Here is a 22,883-nt window from a genome sequence, read left to right on the forward strand (position 1 = left end):
ATTATTATTATTATACTGAATGGTTTAGTTTATGTAAACTACGCTGGGATCTATGGCATGCAAACTGAACCATGGGAAGAGAGGAAAGGAAGTCACTGATATTTTAACATTGTTTAAATGAATATTTTAAATGTAAAATAGAAAAAACTTAATAAAAAATATACAAAAAGAAAAGGAACAAAAATATAAATGTACCAAGGTAGTGCACAGCAACAGAACACCCTAAACACATCACAAAATGGTCATTTTAATGACCTCGTGGTCCATTCCAGCTCTGCGATTCTGTGAAGCACAAGGCTTGTAATATACCGTATTTTTCGCCCTATAGGACGCACTTTTTCCCCTCCAAAAATGAAGGGGAAATGTGTGTGCGCCCTATGGGGCGAATGCAGGCTTCAGGAAGCTCTGCACAACCCTCGGGAGACCGGCGCCACTTCGTGCCCGCCTCCCGATGGCTGCGCAGAGCCGCCTGCAGTCCCGGGGAGAGCGCAGCTCTGCGCAGCCATTGAGAGGGGGGCCCGAAGCCTGGGGAGACCTGCGCAACTTACCGCTGGCCTCCCTAGGCTTGCAGATAGCAGGCTGTTCTGGGGGCTGGGATTGGGGGAAGCTCGGGCTTCCCCCGCGCCAGCCCCGCACCTGGGGGGGGGGGGAATATTTTTTTTCTTTATTTCCCCCCCCAAAAAACTAGGTGCGTCCTATGGGGCGGCGCGCCCTATGGGGCAAAAAATACAGTAATCCTAAACATCTCCGCACAGTGTTAAAGGCCATTTGCGTCCAAGGGTTTTCACCTTTGTTTAGGAATCCGAGAGCTCTGTGTTCCCCAACCCCACTTTGTCCCCAGATGCCGCTGCATAGAATTTTGTAGAGGTGGAAGGACTCCCAAGGATCATCTATCCCAGCCCCGTACGATGCAGGAATAGCAACTAAAGAATCCCTGGCAGATGGCTGCCCAAGCCCTGCTTTAAAATCCTCCAAGGAAGGGGATTTCTTCTTTTTTTTCCTTTCTCTTTTTCTTCTTTTTCTTTTTTCTCTCTTCTATCTCCATTAAGCAGACTGGGGCTGGGACAATTTTTTCTTTGTTCTTTTTTAGATGCTGATGGGAGAATAAAGTTTAAATGGATTAAGGCACATAAGTGAATAGCAATAAGCAGTAAGCAGTGAAAGATGGAAAGAATTTGCTGATCTGATTAATAACTGGAATACAAAAAGGGAGGTGGGAGGAGGCCGAGGAAATAAGTTATTGAAAGATGGAATTTGAAGAATGGAAATTTTTTCTTTTTGAATGTTTTTGCTTTTTTGTTCCTTTTTTTATGTAGGTGGGGTGGAGGGAGGGTGTTTTTATGTACTTTTGGGTTTTTTTTTTCTTTTTCCCCTTTTCCTTTTTTCTATTTTGTGGTATTCTGTCTTTTTTGGCTTTGTAATTTTGTTTCTGTATTTGTGGAAAATTTAATAAATATTATTTAAAAAAAAAAATCCTCCAAGGAAGGCAGAGCCCAACACCTTCCAGCCTTCGTCTCTCCATCTCAACCTCTCTCTGTCTCTCCTTCCCCCAGGAGCGTCCTCGGCCAGAGTTTGCCGCCGTGGCCCCCCGCATGGAGCAGAATCCTGTCACGGGGGTGAAGGAGCCGTACTTCCCTGAACGTGACCGTCTCTCCCGCATCCTGACGGGATCCATGGCCATCATCATCATGGTGAGGGGAGTCCCCTGCCCCCAGCACATGCCAGGCAGAGGCCTGGGCTGCGGGGCTGGGCTGAGCTGAGAGGCTTCCGGTCTCAGCGCTGATCCTGAACGCTTTGCTTCTCCCATCAGCTCTGTGTGGTGATGATCTTCCTCGTGTCGGTGATCATGTACCGAGGAATTGTCAGCACCATGATGTACCACACAGGGAACACGATCTTGATGACCCAGGTGAGAGCAGAGGGGAGACATTGAACCCCAAATGTTCAGCGATGGATTTTGTAGGGAAATGGTTTTGTGCAAAGCGTACGGTGCGTTTCCCCCTGCACTGCCGAATTCTGGGAACTGTAGCTGACCCCTCATAGAGCTACAATTTCCAACATCGTTAAAATCGTTAGTAGGATTGGTGAATTCTGGACGCAATGGAGATATAAAAGATTTGGAGGAGGAGGGAAATCCAGGAGATTCCTTGGAATCTTGTTTTTATGATTTATGTTTGATATATCTCTGTAAAATTTTAATTTGAACAACCAAATAATTAAAAAAAAAAACCACAACCACAATCCGCAGCATCATTAAAACTATAGTTCCCGGAATTTGGGTGTGTATGCTCCTCTCTAAATGTGCTAAAAATGCACCATGTGTATGCAATCAAAGTCCATCTCTCTTTCTGCCTCTCTCTTTCTCTCCCTCTTTCTGTTTTGCATTCTCTGGATATACATATAAAAAGTCCAGGCAGAATTCTCCTGCAGTTAGGGTTGGATTTTAGATTGTAAACCCCTCAGTGGCAGAGACCTGCTCCTCCCGTCCTCTGCCAGGCACACTGGGCATTCAGAGATGCAGTAAGGACCCCTCCACACTTCCCTTGCCCTGCTGCTCTTTCGTGCTCAGTTGGAACAAACAGCAATTTGGGTTTTCTGCGGATTGACCTTTGTTCCAATTTAGCACTACAGAGAGGATTTTCCTTGTGTGTCGAATTTGAGCCCAGGGGGTTTCTGTGGTCTAGGCTATTGGGTTCCCCTTCCTCTCTGTGTGTTTTAAGGAGGGAGAGAATTTGCTGGTCTTTGGAGATGACTGGGGTGGCGATGTTCTGTCTTTTCCCTGCAGGCGGGGAACATTGCTAACATCAGCAGCTGCATGGTGAATCTGGTGCTCATCCTCCTCATGAGTCAGGTCTACACCTCTCTGGCTGAGAAGCTCACCAGGTGGGGTGAGTCTGAGATGCCAACCCCCCACCCACCCCGATTTCCCAGCAAGCCCAGACTCTGTCCCTATTCTGTCCCTGCATGGCCACTGCCAACTGGCTGAGCTCAGTTCATGACGCTCCCTTTGTGCATGATGGGGCGGTGGCCTGCAAAATGCCCCTTGGGGATTTCTGGAGCACGAGCAGCTCCTCCGCCATGGGGCTGGCTGCCCCCCATCTCCCCTTCTCCTGCTCCTCCTCCTTCCTCTCTGGCCACCCTATACTGGGCTGTCCCCTTTTGCAGAAATGCACCGGACTCAGACGCAGCATGAAGACGCCTTCACCTTCAAGGTCTTCATTTTCCAGTTTGTCAACTTCTACTCCTCCCCATTCTATGTGGCCTTTTTCAAAGGCAGGTGAGGCTGCTAGTCTCTAGACCCCTTTCACAGGGGCAGGGAAACAACCCCAGTCAGCAGGGAGGGAGGGACTTCCAGGCCACGGAGCGCGAGCCCTGCTTCGCCATGGCTGTGGCTACAAGGAGGCATGTGGTGGGGCTCCACCACTTGGGCTGGGCACCCCCAACTCCCCACTTCCTCTATGGCTTTGCCTTCTCCCCATGGGGCTCTCAGCCTCCCCTGGGCTCTCCCAGTGCAGAGCTGAGAGCTGCCATTTTGAACGTTCTCCCATTGTGGGGGTGAGGCTTCCAAACTCCAGGCAGACCCTTCCCTTTGTCCCAGCAGGTTTGTGGGGTACCCCGGCCAATATGGAAAACTCCTGGGCATGAGGAACGAAGACGTAAGTACCAGGGCAGGGGACAAGTCTTCTCTCTTGCCTCGGTCTGGGCACTGCCCACCTGGCGGGCTCTGCATCCAGATGCTGGAGCCAGGCAGGTCCTTCTCCAAAGAGTTTGCTGCAGGTGTGTGTGTGTGTGTGTGTGTGTGTGTACGCACCCATACATGTGTGGGTTTCTCCTGCCATCACCCCAGATCAAACCGTGTTTTTTTCTTTTTTCTTTTTATCTGCAAGGTTCAACTTTAATTGGAGGGTTGTGATTTAAGAGCTCACTTGTTTATGTTTGTTTTAGATTATTTTGGTTCTGGTTTCTGTTTTAGGTATTGGCATACATACATACATACATACAGTGGTACCTCGGGTTAAGTACTTAATTTGTTCCGGAGGTCCATTCTTAACCTGAAACTGTTCTTAACCTGAAGCACCACTTTAGCTAATGGGTCCTCCTGCTGCCACCGCACCACCACTGCACGATTTCTGTTCTCATCCTGAGGCAAAGTTCTTAACCTGAGGTACTATTTTTGGGTTAGCGGAGTCTGTAACCTGAAGCGTATGTAACCCGAGGTACCACTGTACATACATAAATTTTTTTTGCATGCCCCCTTTCCTTAGTTCAAACCATGCTCAAGGCAGCTTGCAGCATGAAAAAAATACATAACTACAACATGACAAAAGTAGTCATAAACAATAAACAGAGCATTAAAAACACAAAAACAAACTGAGCTATTTCCACATAAATCACAAAAAGTAGAGATGCAAAAAAACCAGCATCAGCAACCCCCACAACAAAAGGTCCCAAACAACACTCCAGCCCAAGAGTGACAAACAAAGCATTAAAGATTTTTCAAAGCACCCAGGGTCCTGCCACACCTGTTTGGCTAAAGGCAGAATTGGGATTTCTTCTTTTCAGGGGGAAATGGTTCTTCTGGGAGCTGTTTCCAGACTCGCTCCCTAGAGCTCTGCTGACGTCCTCTCCTCCCCTTCTCCCTGCAGTGCGGTCCTGGCGGGTGCCTGATTGAGCTGGCCCAGCAGCTCTTCATCATCATGGTGGGGAAGCAGATTGTCAGCAACATCCAGGAGTTTCTGATTCCGTGAGTTGCCAGCTGCAGGGAGGAAAAGGAGGACCTGGGAGGTCCGGGGGGGGCTGCTCACTAACACTCTCTGCAATTCCGGCCATGGAAACAGAGCACCCCACAAAACCTAATGTTTTCTGGGGGGGGGGGTCCCTTTCAACAGGAGCCCCTCTCTCCTGCTCCGATGCCTCTCTTGTCCATTTCTTCCCCTGCAGGAAGCTGAAATCCTGGCGCCAGAAGAGGAAGCTGGCCCGGGTGCGAGGGGCTCAGATCTGCCAGGAGCCCAAGCGCTGGGAAGAGGATTATGAGCTGATTGAGTGCGAAGGCCTCTTTGAGGAGTACCTGGAGATGGGTAAGCGGGAGGGAGGGCCGAGCCGGTTCGGGTTCTTACCCCGCGCAAGCCAGTCCATTTTCCAATCGCTTTCCCTTTTGCAGAACGCCCTGTCTTTTGTGGGGCGGTGGGTTCGTTGCATGAGAACTCCCAGGCTGCTATAATGGCCCAGTTGCTGGGATGCGACTGGATCCCAGGCAAAAACAAGGCTGGGAAGTGTTGCGTTCTGAAGGCAAAGGAAAGGTGTGCTGGACCTGGGGGGTTACCGTGCGGCGTGGTCCAAGTCCAGTCCGAGGTCGAGGGTGTGGTATGGGGGCTGTCCGTCAAGTCTGAAGCGGGGTCCAAGGCAAGGAGTCGGGGGAGGTCAGGAACTCTGGCAGAAGAGCAGGACAGGGTGCAGGCAGGAACAGGCTACCAACAATGTTGCTCCCGCAACCTGGGACTGGGGCTGGCTGGCTTTTATCTCCTCTGAGGCATAGGGCGGCCCCGGTCCACAGGTGACTCGCCTCTCCTGGCCTGGAGGCGAGCCCTCCTCCTGCGGGAACTTAGTTCCCTCCGCCTCTCTGCCCTGAGCCTCTGCAGCTCAGGAGAGGCTGGAGGGTTACCGGACCCAGAGGCAACCTCACCTTCCCCTGACGGGGCTGAGAGTGGAGCACCTGCAGGCAATGGGTCCTCCATCACCTTCGGAGCCAGAGCAGATTCAGCTGGTGTCTGCTCCTGAGGATCTGGCACAGGTGAGGGCCCTTCAGGTTCAAGCCCCAGCCCCGGCTCAGCTGGTCCTGGAGGCGGGGACTCCTGTGCAGGCTGGGATTCCTCAGGTTCAGCCTCTGAATCCGATTCCCAGGCCATCACAAAAGGACTGGACCCTGATTAATAAAATAGACGCGAGGCTTGGCCAGCAAGACTCTGGGAGGCAGTGCGCATACTAATAATAATCTTGTCTACCCCCTGGCCCAGGTCGTTTTATTCACAAAAGAACTTTTTACGCAGCGTTTGTAAGAACCAATCAGATTTCCTCTGAGCATTTCAAAAAACCCCACGTGGGGACAAAACCAGATCAGAGGAAGCCTCTTAACTGCAAAGAACTACAGTGGTGCCCCGCAAGACGAATGCCTCACAAGACGGAAAACCCGCTAGACGAAAGGGTTTTCCGTTTTTCAATGCGCTTCGCAGGACGAATTTCTCTATGGGCTTGCTTTGCAAGACGAAAATTTCTTGCGATTTTTTTTTGCTCCCCACCCCCTTTTTCTAAGGCACTAAGCTGCTAATAGCCTTTTAGCAGCTAATCCGCTAATCCCTTAAGCCTTTAGTAGCCGCTAATAGCCGCTAAACCGCTAATAGCGCTAATCCGCTAATAGGGTTGCTTCGCAAGACGAAAAAACTGCTAGACGAAGAGACTCGCGGAACGGATTCTTTTCGTCTTGCGAGGCACCACTGTACTTGTGCATGCATACATGTTTTAGGGTAAATAAAACAGGAATCAAGGAGGAATGCATTTAGAAAACCCCGGAGGTCATAAACAGGCAGTAAACAGGAAAGAGAAAGATAGGCATTTACCACTTCCAGGAACTTTCCTCCTGGCCTAAGGATTAACAAAAGCTACATCAAAGCTACCGTCTATCTTTATGGCCCAGGATGCCTGGTGAACAAACGGTCTGTGTAGAATGCTCTATAGGTGACTGTCAGGCAGAGAGAAAATGGGCAGAGGTGCAGAGGCTTGTGGGATTGAATCAGAACTCATGTCAAATGACCCAAGCCCAGTCAAAGCAATGCTTTCATCGCTGACACAATGGCTTGCTTCATTTTTAATAATAATAATAATAATAATAATAATAATAATAATAATAATAATAATTTATTCTTTGTACCCCGCCCATCTGGCTGGGCCTCCCCAGCCACCCTGGGCAGCTTCCAACAAAGACCAAAAATACACTAAAATGTCACACATTAAAAACTTCCCTGAACAGGGCTGCCTTCAGATGTTTTCTGAATGTCAGGAAGTTGTTTATCTCTTTGACATCTGATGGGAGGGCGTTCCACAGGGCGGGCGCCACTACCGAGCAGGCCCTCTGCCTGGTTCCCTGTAGCTTTGCTTCTCACAATGAGGGAACCGCCAGAAGGCCCTCAGCGCTGGACCTCAGCGTCCGGGCAGAACGATGGGGGTGGAGACGCTCCTTCAGGTATACTGGGCCGAGGTCGTTTAGGGCTTTAAAAGTCAACACCAACACTTTGAATTGTGCTCGGAAATGTACTGAGCGCCAATGTAGGTGTTATGTGGTCTCAGCGGCCACCCCCTCATAGCAATCCCACCACAGGGAAGTGGAGATCGCTCCGTTCTCCTTCTGCTACCCCAGCTCCAGCTCGGAGCTGTATATCAGGGGCCGCCAATGCCAGCCTCTATTCTGCCCCCTTCCTTTAGGGAGGCTTGTCGCTCTAACCCTGATGAGCTTCCCTGCTCTCCCTCAGTGCTCCAGTTTGGCTTCATCACCATTTTCGTGGCTGCCTTCCCTCTGGCTCCGCTCTTCGCCCTGCTCAACAACTGGGTCGAGATCCGCCTGGATGCCCAGAAGTTCGCCTGTGAGTATCGGCGCCCCGTGGCCGAGCGCGCCCAAGACATCAGCGTCTGGTTCTTCATCCTGGATGTCCTGGCCCAGATCTCCGTCATCGTCAACGTGAGTCCGGAAGGAACTCAATACCCCACCCTACCCATGAACCCACAAAGCTCAGAGCTTGGGGCAGGGGGCTTCTCCACCCAGCAGCCCCACCCCCCAAAGCAGCTGGACCCCAAGCCGAGTCCAAGACAAGTGGCTGCTGGTGGGGGCTGCAGAAGCCCAAGAGGAAAAGCATTTTGTCACAGAAGCATAGAATAGCAGAGTTGGAAGCAGAGTTATTCAATTTTTTTGACTTCCATCAATCATATCTGAACATTTTCCAATCTTTTCCACTTAATTTTGCATTTCTTACTTTCACTATTACATTTAAATATCATAACTAATATCTCTCTTCTTTTTCTTCTTTGTAATATTTCATTTATTCCTCCTTACAAAACTTCTTGTAGTCCTAGTAATGTAATTTGTTGATTACAGTTGCTCTTCAAATAATACCTATATTTCTTCCAATCTTCTGTGAATCTCTGGTCCCGCAGATATAGAATCCTTCCTGTCATTTTGTCCAATTCTGCGTAGTCCATTAATTTCGTCTGCCATTCTTCTTTTGTCAGTATTTCTTCTTGCTTCCATTTCTGATTTCCATATTATTATTTTTTGTCGCTGTTGTTGCGTATAAAAACAGTTTAATGTCCTATCTATTAATGTTCTCACTTATAATACCAAGGAAAAAATGCTTCTGGTCTTTTAAAAATTGTATATTTCAACATCTCCTTCATCTCGTTATGTATAATTTCCCAGAGGTTTTTTACTTTCTTACATTCCCACCACATATGATAAAATGATCCTTCTTTTTCTTTACATTTCCAACATTTATTACTTGTCATATACATTTTAGCTAATTTCACAGGTGTAATATACCATCTATACAGTGGTGCCTCGCAAGATGAAATTAATTCGTTCTGCGAGTTTTTTCATCTTGTGAATTTTTTCGTCTTGCGAAGCACGGCTGTGTATTGACGGTTTCCCGTAGGAATGCACTGGCGGTTTTTAAAAAAAGGCGCAAGACGTTTCGTCTTGCGAAACAAGCCCATAGGGAAATCCGTCTAGCGAAGCAACTCAGAAAACGAAAAACTCTTTCGTCTTGCGAGCTTTTCATCTTCCGAGGCATTCGTCTTGCAAGGTACCACTGTACATCATTTTCATCATATTCTCTTTCAAAGCAATACATGCTGTAAATTTTATTCTTTCTTTCCACAACCTCTCCCATTCTTTTAGCTGTATATTATATCCAAAATCTTTTGCCCAGTGTATCATAACCGATTTCACAGCTCTTAATTTTCTTCTGGCTGACAGTGGTGGGAAGAGTGGTGCCAAGTGAATATCTTCATGTTACCCAAGTCCTGATTAGGCAGGGGGATGATTTGCATGGCAGGAAGTTGAGTCTGTCTGGTTTTCTATGAAAACTCTCTGACTTCTGTGGGACCTGGGCAGCCAGGCTGCAAGAGTAAGGGCTCAGGATCTGTGAGTCGTTCCCAGCATTCGCAGGGTCCTAGCTGCCCCTTGAGGTGTGACAGGGCCCCTAGATCTGTAGCGTTCCCAAAGCAAGGAAGGTTTGACTCTGATTAATAAAATACACACGAGACTTGACCAGCAAGACTCTGGAAGGAGTGCCAACAATAATTCTGTCCACCTCTTGGCCCAGGTCGTTTTATTCACAAAAGAACTTTTTACAGTGTTTGTAAGAACCAATCAGATTCCTCTGAACATTTCAAAAAAAAACCATGTGGGACAAAGTCAAAGTTAAAACTACAAAGAGCTAATTTCCTACTTGAGCATGCATACATAGTTCAGAGTAAACAGGACTAGAGGAATGCATTCAGCAAAACCCTGGAGGTCATAAACAGGCAGGAAAGGAAGGATGGCAAGGAAAGAGTATTTGCCATCTCCTTGTGAACTCTCTTCCTGGCCCTTAAGGTAAAGGTAAAGGACCCCTGACCATTAGGTCCAGTCGTGGCCGACTCTGGGGTTGCAGTGCTCATCTCGCTTTATTGGCCAAGGGAGCTGGCGTACGGCTTCCGGGTCATGTGGCCAGCATGACTAAGCTGCTTGTGGTGAACCAGAGCAGCGCACGGAAACGCCGTTTACCTTCCTGCCGGAGCGGTACCTATTTATCTACTTGCACTTTGACGTGCTTTCGAACTGCTAGGTTGGCAGGAGCAGGGACCAAGCAACGGGAGCTCACCCCATCGCGGGGATTCGAACCGCCGACCTTCTGATCGGCAAGTCCTAGGCTCTGTGATTTAACCCACAGCGCCAAGATCAATCTAAAGATTAACAAACTACATCAAAGTAGCCTACTATCTTTATGTACTGAGGATGCCCGGTGAAGCAACTGGCCTGTGTTTAGAATGCTTATACATGCCTGTCAGGTGCAGAGGCTTGTGGGAATCGATCAGAAACTTGTCAATGAATCAAACCCAGTCAACGCAATGCTTTCATTGCTGACACAAATGGCTTGCTCCATCTTTCATAATCATAGAATCATAGAATCATAGAGTTGGAAGAGACCACAAGGGCCATCGAGTCCAACCCCCTGCCAAGCAGGAAACACCATCAGAGCACTCCTGACATGGTTGTCAAGCCTCTGCTTAAAGACCTCCAAAGAAGGAGACTCCACCACACTCCTTGGCAGCAAATCCCACTGTCGAACAGCTCTTACTGTCAGGAAGTTCTTCCTAATGTTTAGGTGGAATCTTCTTTCTTGTAGTTTGAATCCATTGCTCCGTGTCCGCTTCTCTGGAACAGCAGAAAACAACCTTTCTCCCTCCTCTATGTGACATCCTTTTATATATTTGAACATGGCTATCATATCACCCCTTAACCTCCTCTTCTCCAGGCTAAACATGCCCAGCTCCCTTAGCTGTTCCTCATAAGGCATCGTTTCCAGGACTTTGACCATTTTGGTTGCCCTCCTCTGGACACGTTCCAGTTTGTCAGTGTCCTTCTTGAACTGTGGTGCCCAGAACTGGACACAGTACTCCAGGTGAGGTCTGACCAGAGCAGAATACAGTGGCACTATTACTTCCCTTGATCCTCATAGCAATCCCACCTGACCCCCACACTCTGGTTATTTGTACCCCTACATAGATCACCCATCTCCCCCCCCCATATGAGTCTCCTTGTCTCCCCACAGGCCTTCCTCATTGCCTTCACGTCGGACTTCCTCCCTCGCCTCCTGTACCAATACGAGTATGACACCCACCTGCGCGGCTACGTGAACTTCACCCTGGCCTACGCCCCACCCAGTTTCGTGGACAGCAACCACACCATGTGCCGGTGAGAGCAGAGACCTCACCCCCCCCCCCGCACAGCCCCAGGGAATGCATCCTGGCACACACATGCACGCCCAGCCCTGTTGACCCACGGAAATGGCATCTCCCCTCCCAGGTACAAGGCCTTCCGCGACCCCCATGGGAGCCATACTCTCTTCTATTGGAAGCTGCTTGCCATCCGCCTGGGCTTCATCATCGCCTTCGAGGTGAGCGTCTTGAGAGGGGTGTAGCTTAGTGGTAGGGCAGCCGCCCTGCATGCAGAGGGCCCCGGGTTCGAGCCCCGCCGGCAGCATTTCCAGGTCGGGCTGGGGGGGAAACTTGCCTGCCTGAAATCCCGGAGAGATTTCCCAGTCCGTGTAGGCAGCACAGAGGCAGGTGGACCCAAGGGTTTGACTCAGTATGGGGCTGAGGGGACATAAGCACATGGTAGGGCTAGCGGAAGGGCAGCTGGCACTGATAAGTGGGGGGAAATGAAGTTGGTGTCCTGCCTGGGGCAAGTGGCTGTATTTATGACTATTTACACGGGTGGCGCTGTGGGTTAAACCACAGAGCCTAGGGCTTGCCGATCAGAAGGTCGGCGGTTCGAATCCCCGCGACGGGGTGAGCTCCCATTGCTCAGTCCCTGCTCCTGCCAACCTAGCAGTTCGAAAGCACATCAAAGTGCAAGTAGATAAATAGGTACCGCTCTGGCAGGAGTTCCATCTTAAATTGCTGATCAGAGTAGCCCGAGTGGCATCCCCTTTCGAACCAAGCCTCAGTTTTCCCATCTGTGGCATGGGGAGAATAATGCACACCGGCTTGTGGCTGAGCGTCACAAAGAGACTTTCCTCCCGGCCCCCAGCATGTGGTCTTCTTCTGCCTGCGCCTCATTGACTGGCTGGTCCCAGACGTCCCCAAGTCCCTGGAGGTGAAGATCAAGCGGGAACGCTACCTGGCCAAGCAGGCTCTGGCTGACAACCAGGATGTGCTGCTGACGGTGAGTGGCGACTCCTCCCCCTCACCAGGTCAGTTTGCAAAAGAAGCACCTGCCTGTCCGTGCCGTCTTCTTGTTGCAAGACCAGAAACCCAGGAGCAGGAGCAGAGCGCAGAGGTGGGGTCTGCAGGAGGGGATTCCTCCACACAAACCCAGCCTGCTCCAACCACTCCCAAACATGTTGCCTTGTGAGGAGGCGAGGTCCGCTCTTGGTCCTTGCTCCCCATTCATTATAATAATAATAAAAATAATAATAAATTTTATTTATACCCCAGGCTGGGCTCAGGGCGGCTAACGACCAATAATAAAAACAAGTTGAATGAATACAACTTTAAAAGAAGATTAAAATACAACATTAAAACACAGCCTCATCACAGAAGGAGAAAGGAAAAAGGTTAGAGGGGAAGGGGATCAAGTTGATTCCAAGCCAAAGGCCTGGCGAAACAACTCTTGTCTTACAGGCCCTGCGGAAAGAAATCAGATCCTGCAGGGCCCTGGTCTCATGAGGCAGAGCGTTCCACCAGGCTGGAGCCAGTGCTGAAAAAGCCCTGGCTCTGGTTGAGGCTAATCTAACTCTCTTAGGGCCCTGGACCTCTAGGGTGTTGCTATTTATGGACCTTAAGGTCCTCCGTGGGGCATACCGGGAGAGGCGGTCCCGTAGGTATGAGGGTCTAGGCCGTGAAGGGCTTTAAAGGTCAAAAGCAGCACCTTAAATCTGACCCTGTATTCCACCGGGAGCCAGTGCAGCTGGAAAAGCACTGGGTGAATATGCTCCCATGGCAGAGACCCCGTGAGGAGCCTCGCTGCAGCATTCTGCACCCGCTGGAGTTTCTGGGACAGCTTCAAGGGCAGCCCCACGTAGAGTGAATTACAGTAGTCAAGCCTGGAGGCGACCATCGCATGGATCACTGTGGCCAGGTCGGGGCGGGAAAGGTAAGGGACCAACTGCTTGATGCGGCGAAGGTGGGAAAATGTCCACCCAATAGGGTTGGGTGGAGGCTTGGTAGGATGTCCAGAGAAAAGAGCACCTCTGGGCATAGGCAGAGTGCATTGCCTTTGCTCTCGGCACATCCAGGGCAAGGGGCTGGGGCCTCTCCACCGGGAGGTGCGGCCGACAAAACCAGAACTTATTTCTGCGTATTTGCTACACTCCCACAGTTGTGGAAGAGTTGGAGACTCTTTGGGCCTGAGAGAAGAGAAAGAGAGAGGTTGGATAGGGGCGGGGAGCCCCTTTGCCCCGCCCTCCCCTCCTGTGCCTTCCTGACCAATTCTCACTCCTCCTCGTTGCATGAGAGGCGACAAGGAATCAGGACAAGGCTGAGGAGCACCTGGGAGGCCACATGCTGGAGTCTCGGGGCCTTCTGGGGACTGGCATAGCCACGAATCCGCTGCCCACAGAATCCTCTTGCATCTCTGCAAGAGAAGCCCCTCCGTGCCTGGGCAGGGGGTGGGCCTGCAGTTGGCAGCTGGCAATCCCTGTTTCCCTTTCTGAAACTAAGCCCTGCCCCTGTTACTGGGTAGCTGTGCGCCATCTGTGTTGTCATGCTGTGGTGTGTCCGGTGTTGTGTTCCAGGCCATCCCACAAATTGTTTCTTCTCCGTGGCAGCGTGGTCATCCATTCCCAGCCACGACTGTCTCGTGTGGCCCAGTGACCTTGTGCTGGGTGTGGGCATGTTGGCCCGCTCCCACACTGGCTGTGTCACATGGAACCGCCGTGCCTCAGTGGCACTTGGTCCATGAGACACCGTCCTCCATCTGCAACCCAGCCACATCTCAGGGTCACTGCCCCCCTACTCACTGCTGCCAAACCATCACTCTTTTGCAGTTGTGATTTCTTGGTATGGCAACAAATTTAGGTTGTTCAATTCAAGTGGTTCTGGCCCTCTTGTGTGAGGATCCCCCTTCCCCTCGGAGGCTGGTCTTCACTTAAGCAGAGTCTGAGAGTGCTGGGCCCCAGGACCTATTTCTTGATGCCAAGGCTGAGCCCTGGGTGACCAGCTAAGCAGGAACCAGGGTGAGGAGGGTTTTGTCCAACGGAAATAAGAGCCACAGAACCCACAGGCAGCCAAAATGGCACCCTCCAAGTGAGGCTGGACTCCCAGTTCCTGTCAGTCCCCTCAACCAGCATGGCCAATGCTCAGGGACGCAGCTTGGAGTCGCAGTTGCAACATTTGGAAGCTGCCCTGGCCTCTGTGCTTTGGGGCGGATCTACACTCACTGTTTTTAACGTTAAGGAAGAGTTAAGGAATTGCTTTGATAACATATATGGACACATTACATCCTACTTTTAACACTCGTAATGCGTTATTAAAATGTGACACCAGAGCAGCCAGCAGGAGGGAGACAGTGTTTTGACGGGGGGGAAACCAAGGCAAAAAATGCTCTAATTCACAAGTATGTCCTGTGACATTTTAGAACGATAGATCTAATATCGTTCTAATAATGTTAAACAGGTCAGTGTAGATCCAGCCTTGGAACGGCTTCTGGCAGAAACCTGAAAGCGCCCCATCCCAATTGGTCAGAAAAAGAAAAAGAAACTTTCCTTTTTGTCCCCCGACCGCCGCTCTTGGTTCCCACAAACCTCTGAGCCCGCTGCCCTGCTTTTACATATTTGTGGCTACTGTTATTATTACCTCTTCCTCCTTTTCCTCCTCCCAATACAGCAAGCAGCCTTTTACCCAGCAGCGTGAACTAGCGCCCCCCGCAGGTGCAGCCACTTCTGACCACACACATCAGCTCTGTTGAAGAGGAGGCTCAGCCAAGGCAATAGAGGAAGGATTCCTAGAGGGCTCCATCACTGGCACAAACTCAGCCAAGAGTCTCGTGGCCCCTTCAAGGACCAGGAAGGTGGGCAAGAGAGGCTGGACTTGTGGGGTGAGGAGGGTTGCATGCCCTTTGCACCCCCCGCCACTGCTACAATGAGGGCCACTTTGCTTCCGTGGCTGTCCTGAGGCCCTCCTGCCTAGCCTCTCTTCGCCTTCCCCTCTTGACCTTTTCCCTGCTCCTCAGAGATGGACCGCAGGGAGACTGTGGAAATGGCACCGCCAACAATTTCCCCACCCGAGTTCCTTTCCAACCCCAAAGGGGAGGGCTGATCCTTCTTCTGACGGCTTGGAGGACAGGCTGGCTTGCGTGGCCCCCTCCTTCCCAGGGCCATTGTCTCCCAGAAGCCTTTGTTTCACTTGAGGACAGGAGCGGGCGTTTCGGCAGCAGCGTCTCCTGGGCCAAGGAGAGAGGAGGCCGGGGTTGCACTTTTGCAGGCAAGGTCCTCTGCGGAGGGTTTCTACCACAGATCCCTGATAAGAGGGATTGTGTCTGCGATATCAATCCAGTGTCTTTGTGGAGCAGCCATTCCCGCCGCCACGGGCTGCTTCGAGAACTCACGCTTTCCGTGTTAAGATCTGTGGAAACGCCGTCCCTGCTGCAAAACTGAGCGAATGTGCTGTTTTGCTCACCTGCCTGCACTTCCCTTCTCAGGGGTTTGTGGAAGGGATGCCCTTAACTAGCAGGAACGGTGTTCTCCCGGGAGCATTGAGGGCCATACCCATGCATGCAGAAATCCTCGAGGTGCAGCAGAGCTTCAGAGTGCGCACAGCTGAATATTGTTCCTGTTTCGATCTTGCCCAAGGGGAAGCGAGGAAGTGGAAGGAGGTTGGAAGTAGGGCCCCTCCTCAAACAGAAACACTGGGCGCATTCCACAAGAGCATCATCAGCTGACTCACTTTTTACGGTGCACCCACACAACGTGGCTGTTGAATTGTCGCGTTCCTGTGTCTTCTTTGCTCGCGTCCCCACCAACACCTGGCCTTTCTGGACTCGCAAAGTGCAAGTGAGGCTCGGAAGAGGGGCTCCTTTGCCTTGAGTTAGAAGCTTCCTGCTGTTTGTGGTTTCTTGCTCTGGTTTCTGTTCAGCCTCTCGGTGCCACATCTGGGGCTGTGCGGAACTACCATCTTAATCCCACGCCCTCCTGATTGTGGAAAAGCAACGCCTCCAGCGTGCCGAAGGACCCTCAAGCAGAGGACCCTCTGCGAGCATCGTGGCTAAGCAGGGAATTTGAAGCCAAGTCTACACCGAGCATTCTGTGTCCGCTGATCCTGTGGTTGGGCTGGTCCGGAAGGACTCTGGAAGTCAGGCTGACCATTGAGTGTCACCCAGGCCTTCCCAGGCAGCTGGAGCTGCAGGCAAGGGACATTTTCATCAGAGGAGCAGAGGGACCGAGAAGGGCAGCCCTGGCAGCAGCTGGCACAGGAGGGCCAAAAAGGAAACCTCGAAACTTCAGGCGAGGAAGGGAGCCACAGCCAGCCTGCCCTGGCACTGGAGATTGTTGGTTCGCTGGCTGGCGGGTTTTATGTGAACTCAAAGCCACCAATTCCTCTTCCTCTTCCTCCCCTCCCTCTCCTCTGGCAGGTTGCAGAAAAGCTGGAGGGGAATGGAGATGAACCCTCCATTGTTGTTCTTGCCTTGCAAATGAGCTGGGCTTAGGTTCCTGGAAGAGCCCCTTTCCTGCCACAAAACCCCCTTTCAGCTCCAAGTCAGGAGCCTGTGAGATATGGGGCTGCAGATTGTAGGAGGGGAGGGGTGTGCCCTTGCTGATGATGATCTGGGAGGGTGGGGCATGCTGCATGCCATGCACGATTATTGCTGCCCAGTGTGAACCCCCCCTTCCTGCATGGTCTCTCTCTCTCTCCCCCACCCTCCAGCGGCAGCCAGAATTGCCCCACGTTCTGTATATCACACAGGAGAATGAATAAAATGTGGAATAACCGCGTGCGTTCTTGGTGGGGCCAGGAAAGCAGGGGCAGAGCTTCTCCCCAGGCATTTTTGTCCCTGAGGGGGTCAAGTTTCCCTTCCAAGGGGAGTCTTACCCAGGAGGGGCTCAGAAAAGAGGGGGGGTCCACTCTGTTCTCTCGTTCATCACCACCACCACCCTCTGTGAGCCTCCAGGGGAGGGAAGGTTTGAAGACAAGCCAACAAGCAGCCTTGGCCCAGTCAAATGGCTTGGAGGATGCAGCACACGGCACAGCTGTGCCCCTCCAGATGTTGCCAGACTCCAGCTTGGCTTGTGGTCAGGAATGACGACGCAGTTGAGATTCAGTGACTTCCCCCGTCGCTGCGTCAGGCTGAGCCAAGTCTGGTTTGAAACAGATGGAGCAATCGGCGACAACTGAGCATGTGCAGAGTTGCTTCGGCACGGCTGCTTTGTCTTTTTTTTTAAAATGATATTTATTAAAAGTTTTATAATTACAGAAGGAAAAGAAAAAAGAAAAAACACAGTATATATATAAAAGAGAGAAAAAATTAAAGAAAAATTTAAAAATACATCAAAAAAGCAAAAAAACAACAACACCTCCACCCCACTAGAGAAAAAACAAAAAGATTTAAAAACCCTTCCATTTTTCACAATTCTATCCTTCAATGACTTATTTCCTCGACCTCCTCCCACCTCCCTTTTTTGTATTCCAGTTAATAATTATGTCAGCAAATTCTTTCCATCTTTCACTGCTTACTATCATTTAATTATCTTAATCCATTTTAACCTTATCTTCCCGTCAACATCTTTAAAATTATCTATACTTCAATCTAATAAAGAGGAAAAAAAGAACCTTAAATCTTAAACCCTTAAATCCTAAAATCTTAAGTCCTTATCATATTTCAACTAAAGTCATATAAATTCATTCCACCATCTCCCAACATTCCTTAATTATACAATGTTATACTAAATAATGTTTTAAAAATTTCCAATCTTCTTCCACTGTCTCTTCTCCCTGGTGTCGGATTTTGTCAGTCTTTTCTATCAATTCAATATAGTTCATCAACCTGGTGCTGTTGTGTCCGAGGCTCTTAACTCTTCTCCCTGTCCTGGCACGGCTGCTTTGTCAAACAGGAAGGTGCCTTGTGCCAGTTCAGACAGTTGGTCCTTCTGGCTCAGCCTTGGCAGCACTAAATGGCGGCAATGACTCTCCAGGGCAGGCATAGGCAAACTCGGCCCTCCAGATGTTTTGAGACCACAACTCCCATCCTCCCTAGCTAACAGGACCAGCGGTCAGGGATGCTGGGGATTGTAGTCTCAAAAAACATTTGGAGGGCCCAGTTTGCCTATGCCTGCTCCAGGGTTTCAGGCAGGGAACATTCCCCATCCTACCTGTGGGTGGTGATGGGGATCAAACCGGAGACCTTCTGCATGCAGAGCAGGTGCGCTTCTGCTGAGCCACAGCGGACACAGAGATGCCCGCAGGGAACCAGGCATCAGATAGGGGGGTGGTAGTGGTTCTCCAGCTGTTACAGGAACTGGGGACAGGTAGAGCTGTCCTCTCCAGGGGCACAAAACAGGTAATGGTGGGTTTGCAAAAGGGATTGCAGTGGCAGGGAGGTGGGGAGTGGAATCTCAGCTGGCAGAAGCTTGGAGCTGTGGCTTCCCTCTCTAGTACTGGAGAAATCCTCCCCACTGCATCCTCTTCTGAAAACCGGTACAGATCAGTGAACACGGAAGGAAATGACTGCGCCAGCAAATCTGAGCTTCTGGAATCCAATGCCTGAAACAGCCAATGGGGAGGGGAGAGGCCCCTCCTGTTCTCCCCCATCCCATAATTTATTGGGTCGATTTTTGTAAGTAGGAAAATATTTATTTATTTATTTATTTTTTATTATTATTATTATTATTATTATTATTATTATTATTATTATTATTATTATTATGCCACCCATCTGACTGGGTTACCCCAGCCACTCTGGGCGGCTTACAACAAATTAAAACACAATATGGCATCAAACATTAAAAACATAATTGGTTAAACAATTTATTTCTCCAGTCTCAGGTGAGTGAACTTTAAAGCTTTAGCCTTTTCTGAGTTAAATTATTACCATCCCAATAAAGGTTACAGGCCCAGTCAGGGACCTTTCTTTAAAAATAAAAATAAAAATTATTGCAAGATGGATAACAAAGGTACATTTCTGAGCAATTCTTGTGTTGTTTTTCCTCTCTCTTTCCGAAGGAATTTAAACGGATTTGGGGGTGGTGGAGCCAGAGGTGTGTTTTTCCATTGTTTAAATTCACCAGTGTTTAGAATTTGGGGGCACTAGATGGCACTGTTGCTCAAGAAACCCTTCCTTTTCCCCACAGTGAAGTAATCAGGCAGTTTTCTATTTTTTCCTTTTTAGAGGCAGTTTTTGTTTTCATTTTTGATCTTTTCAAAGATGGACAGGAGAAAAATAGTTGAGGAAGAATGCTCCAGGCTACCTAATTTAACTCAAACTCAGAGATAGATATTCAAAGTCTGCCTAAGCATCCATGTTAGGGTTGCCACATTTCAAAAAGTAAAAACCAGGACACCCCAAAAGCGGTTGAGCTTGTTTTAGGCAAACCCCAAAGTTGTTGAGCTTTTATTTAAAATAGCGCCAAAAAACGTGATTTCGATTTTTCGATTGACTTGCCTAAGATCACGGACAAAGTGCCACCTTTCAGAAATTCCCCCCAGCCGTCAATTCCCAGTAATGTCCAGGAAAATCCTGGTGTATGGCAGCCTTATTGTTTAATCTAGAAAATTACGCAGCCTTGTCTAAAAGCTTCTAGAGATAACCTGTGCACAGGTGGTGATTTTCTCTGCTGGAATAGATATTTGCCTTCCCACACAAGTGAAAAGAGGAAGAATAATTAATAAAATACCATCTCTTACTCATCTAAATCCATCCGAAAGGAGGGAGTGGAGCAGAGGACATCAGGCCACAGAAGGAAGGGCAAAGCTGCCAAGGGGTCTCCTGAGGGCATCAAGAGTGCACCCACTCACCCCATGCCAGCTCCATACCAGTTGCTTCCAACACCTGCTCTGCACCTCTGGGTGGGGAAAGGACACTGACTGGGGGCGGGCGATCAAAAGATGAAAGGGCGAGTTGCCCTTTCTAGGGAGCAATTTGGCGCAGTCCTCCTGTGAATACAGACGTGCCGCCTCCAAACACAACCCGAAACCACATTTTTCAGCGCAGTTATTCAAAAATGTGCATATTAGGGTAAAGGGTGCAGAAATCTGCAGATATTGGGGAAACTAACATACAAGCACTCATTATATTCTGGAAATTTCCTTGCAGAAAGAGAGAACACAAAAATGCTGATGAGTTCAAATTACTACGAAAGGCACAAGAGCAGACCTGGCTGTTTTCCTTGGTCACATGGCAATCCCACTCACTCTCCGGTCTCCCCTGCCCCGCCCCCTGGATAATAATAATAATAATAATAATAATAAATTTTATTTATACCCCGCCCTCAGCTAGGCTCAGGGCAGCTAACACCAGTAAAATTACAGTAAAAACATAATAGGGGGGGAAACCAATTTAAAATACAGGTTAAAATGCAATTTAAAATGCAGCCTCATTTTAAAAGTAGCCCACAGATCAAAACCAAAAGGGGAGGGAGACATAAGGGTCAGACTGAGTCCAAACCAAAAGCCAGGCAGAACAGCTCTGTCTTGCAGGCCCTGCAGAAAGATGTCAAATCCCAGAAGGCCCTAGTCTCTTGTGACAGAGCATTCCACCAAGTCGGGGCCACTACTGAAAAGGCCCTGGCCCTAGTTGAGACCAATCTAACCACCTTGCGACCTGGGACCTCCAAAATGATGTCATTTGTTGACCTTAAGGTCCTCTGCGGGGCATACCAGGAGAGGCGGTCCCGTAGGTACGTGGGTCCTAGGCCACATAGGGCTTTAAAGGTCACATCCCTGGGAGCACACACCCCAATGAAAAAGCAGTCGGAGATTCTGCACCTCTAATTGTAGTGTAACTGAAGGGAGTTCAGCAGAGCTGTAGCACGGAGCAGGCACTCACACCCCGAACCCTACAAGGAGGCCTGACGAAAAGCTCTCTGTGGGTGCACAAAGACACCCTCTCCTTTCTCTCTTTACATGTTGCCAGCATTTTTAGAGACAGCAGTTCCTACAGCTTTAACTGCTGTTTGGCAGGTAGAATTTCACGTGGTCTGGCTTCCTTTCCCCGCCCCCTGCAGCTTCACCTGTTGATGTCCCCCCATTGCTGTTAAAGGCAGAGAGCACCCCCCCCCATTAGAAAAAGGTGGCACTTCTGGTTCAAGTTGATGTCAGCATCGCCCTTGAGCCAGTGCCACTAACTGGACTCATCCACTTCAGCCCCGACTGGGCTAGGGGAGCTGGGTAGCACTTCCAGAGACCACCTTCTGCACAGGAACAGGTCAAAGTGCTGTGGACTCACAGCTTAGAGTTGTGAGCACCGGATTCACTTCCACAAGTAGATAGTCGTCACACAGCAGAGTACAGCAGAGTCTAGCAGAGAGCAGCTCTGTAGAATATCTTCTTTATTCTATCTACAACTATAAAACACAACTATATACAGAGCTAAATGAGCCTAAGCATAAATGAATGCCAAACCGCACTGAGTGTCTGCAGCTGCTCTTAGCAGCAACCTTATCTAAACACACAATCTCTCTCCGACACACTGACTGACTGACCGACTCACTGACCGACTGTCTCTTTGATGTGGTGCTGGAGCAGAACATGCCTCCTCCTCTCTGCAGAATCAGCAGACTCCTCAGGAGATTCTTGGATATGGGAGGGGTGAAATCTCCTCAGTTGAGCCCCTCTGGCTGCAGCCCCTTTAATTTTAAAAGGGTGCTGCTAAGGATACACTGAGAAAGTTATTTCTCTGCAGGTGGGCAGGGCCTCTCCCTGGTTTTCTCTCTGTGCCTCCCTCTTTCTTTGATGTCCTTATGGTCCTAGTTTGCTCCAGCTGGGAACTTCTGGGTTTAGTTGGGGGGGGGGCTGCTTAACCGGGGGGGGGGGTCAAAACCTGATACTTCCCCAGGAAAAAAAATGAGTGGTTTCCCCTGCTTCCGGCTTTATTGGCTTCTCTTAGAAGAGAAGACTCCCTGGAAAAGACCCTGATGTTGGGAAAGATGGAGGGCACAAGGAGAAGGGGATGACAGAGGACGAGATGGTTGGACAGTGTTCTCGAAGCTACCAGCATGAGTTTGACCAAACTGCGGGAGGCAGTGGAAGACAGGAGTGCCTGGCGTGCTCTGGTCCAGGGGGTCACGAAGAGTCGGACATGACTAAATGACTCAACAACAACAACAAAAGGTAAAGGGACCCCTGACCATTAGGTCCAGTCGTAGACGACTCTGGGGTTGCGGCGCTCATCTTGCTTTATTGGCCGAGGGAGCCAGCGTACAGCTTCCGGGTCATGTGGCCAGCATGACTAAGCCGCTTCTGGCAAACCAGAGCAGTGCATGAAAACGCTGTTTACCTTCATGCCGGAGCGGTATCTATCTACTTGCACTTTCAGGTGCTTTTGAACTGCTAGGTTGGCAAGAGCAGGGCTGAGCAACAGGAGCTTCGAACCGCCAACCTTCTGATCGGCAAGCCCTAGGCTCTGTGGTTTAACCCACAGCGCCACCCGAGTCCATTGGCTTCTCTTAGCCCCCCCCCCCCAATCCTCTTGGCCAGCATAGCCAAACCTTTCTTGAGGTCTAGTAACTTGTTCTCTCCTGCCTGAATGTGAGTGTCCTTCCCCATGAATCGGGCCCTTCGTTTGGGGGGGGGTGCAGGTAGAAGGGAGGAGGAAAGAAAGGTCAGCAGGTATCCTGGGATCCCCATTCTAGAGTATTTCCCCAAGCACCCCTAAATATACGGAGGGGGGTGGTGGATTTGTGTTGATACTTGGTTATCAACCTGAGATCTGGAATGCATATTTTGAAACTTAGACATTCAAGCTGCAGCTGAAACAAATTCCAGGGTTTATGGAAAGGTTTAATGAGTATTTCTGTAGTGGATAATTATACGGTAGATGGTTCTGAGAAAAAGTACTCTGAAAAAAGGATGTTTTAGGAAAATGTATTAATAAGAAAAGGTGGAGAGGCTGGGGGGAAGGAGAGTTTAATTTAAAGCAGATAAAT

General features: G+C 49.7%; 1 protein-coding gene across 2 annotated transcripts in view; it reads left to right on the top strand.

Moving 5' to 3' along the window:
• LOC310683629 (anoctamin-7-like) overlaps positions 1 to 16,735 on the top strand; it is a 33,957-nt gene extending 17,222 nt beyond the window's left edge. Inside the window, exons 13-24 of one of the 2 annotated variants that reach the window (XM_083453833.1) lie at positions 1,554 to 1,691; positions 1,811 to 1,909; positions 2,786 to 2,888; positions 3,166 to 3,277; positions 3,602 to 3,656; positions 4,647 to 4,744; positions 4,942 to 5,078; positions 7,524 to 7,729; positions 10,860 to 11,002; positions 11,114 to 11,204; positions 11,840 to 12,002; positions 14,635 to 16,735. In XM_083453833.1, coding sequence (XP_083309959.1) covers positions 1,554 to 1,691; positions 1,811 to 1,909; positions 2,786 to 2,888; positions 3,166 to 3,277; positions 3,602 to 3,656; positions 4,647 to 4,744; positions 4,942 to 5,078; positions 7,524 to 7,729; positions 10,860 to 11,002; positions 11,114 to 11,204; positions 11,840 to 12,002; positions 14,635 to 14,666 — 1,377 coding nt within the window. In that variant the 3' untranslated portion in view covers positions 14,667 to 16,735. The remainder of the gene's footprint in view (positions 1 to 1,553; positions 1,692 to 1,810; positions 1,910 to 2,785; positions 2,889 to 3,165; positions 3,278 to 3,601; positions 3,657 to 4,646; positions 4,745 to 4,941; positions 5,079 to 7,523; positions 7,730 to 10,859; positions 11,003 to 11,113; positions 11,205 to 11,839; positions 12,003 to 14,634) is intronic. The other variant, XM_083453834.1, reaches the window with a different exon arrangement.
• Positions 16,736 to 22,883: the final 6,148 nt, after the last annotated feature.

This window comes from Podarcis tiliguerta (assembly GCF_965153285.1).
Source record: "Podarcis tiliguerta genome assembly, chromosome: 8".
Taxonomy (NCBI): Eukaryota; Metazoa; Chordata; class Lepidosauria; order Squamata; family Lacertidae; genus Podarcis; species Podarcis tiliguerta.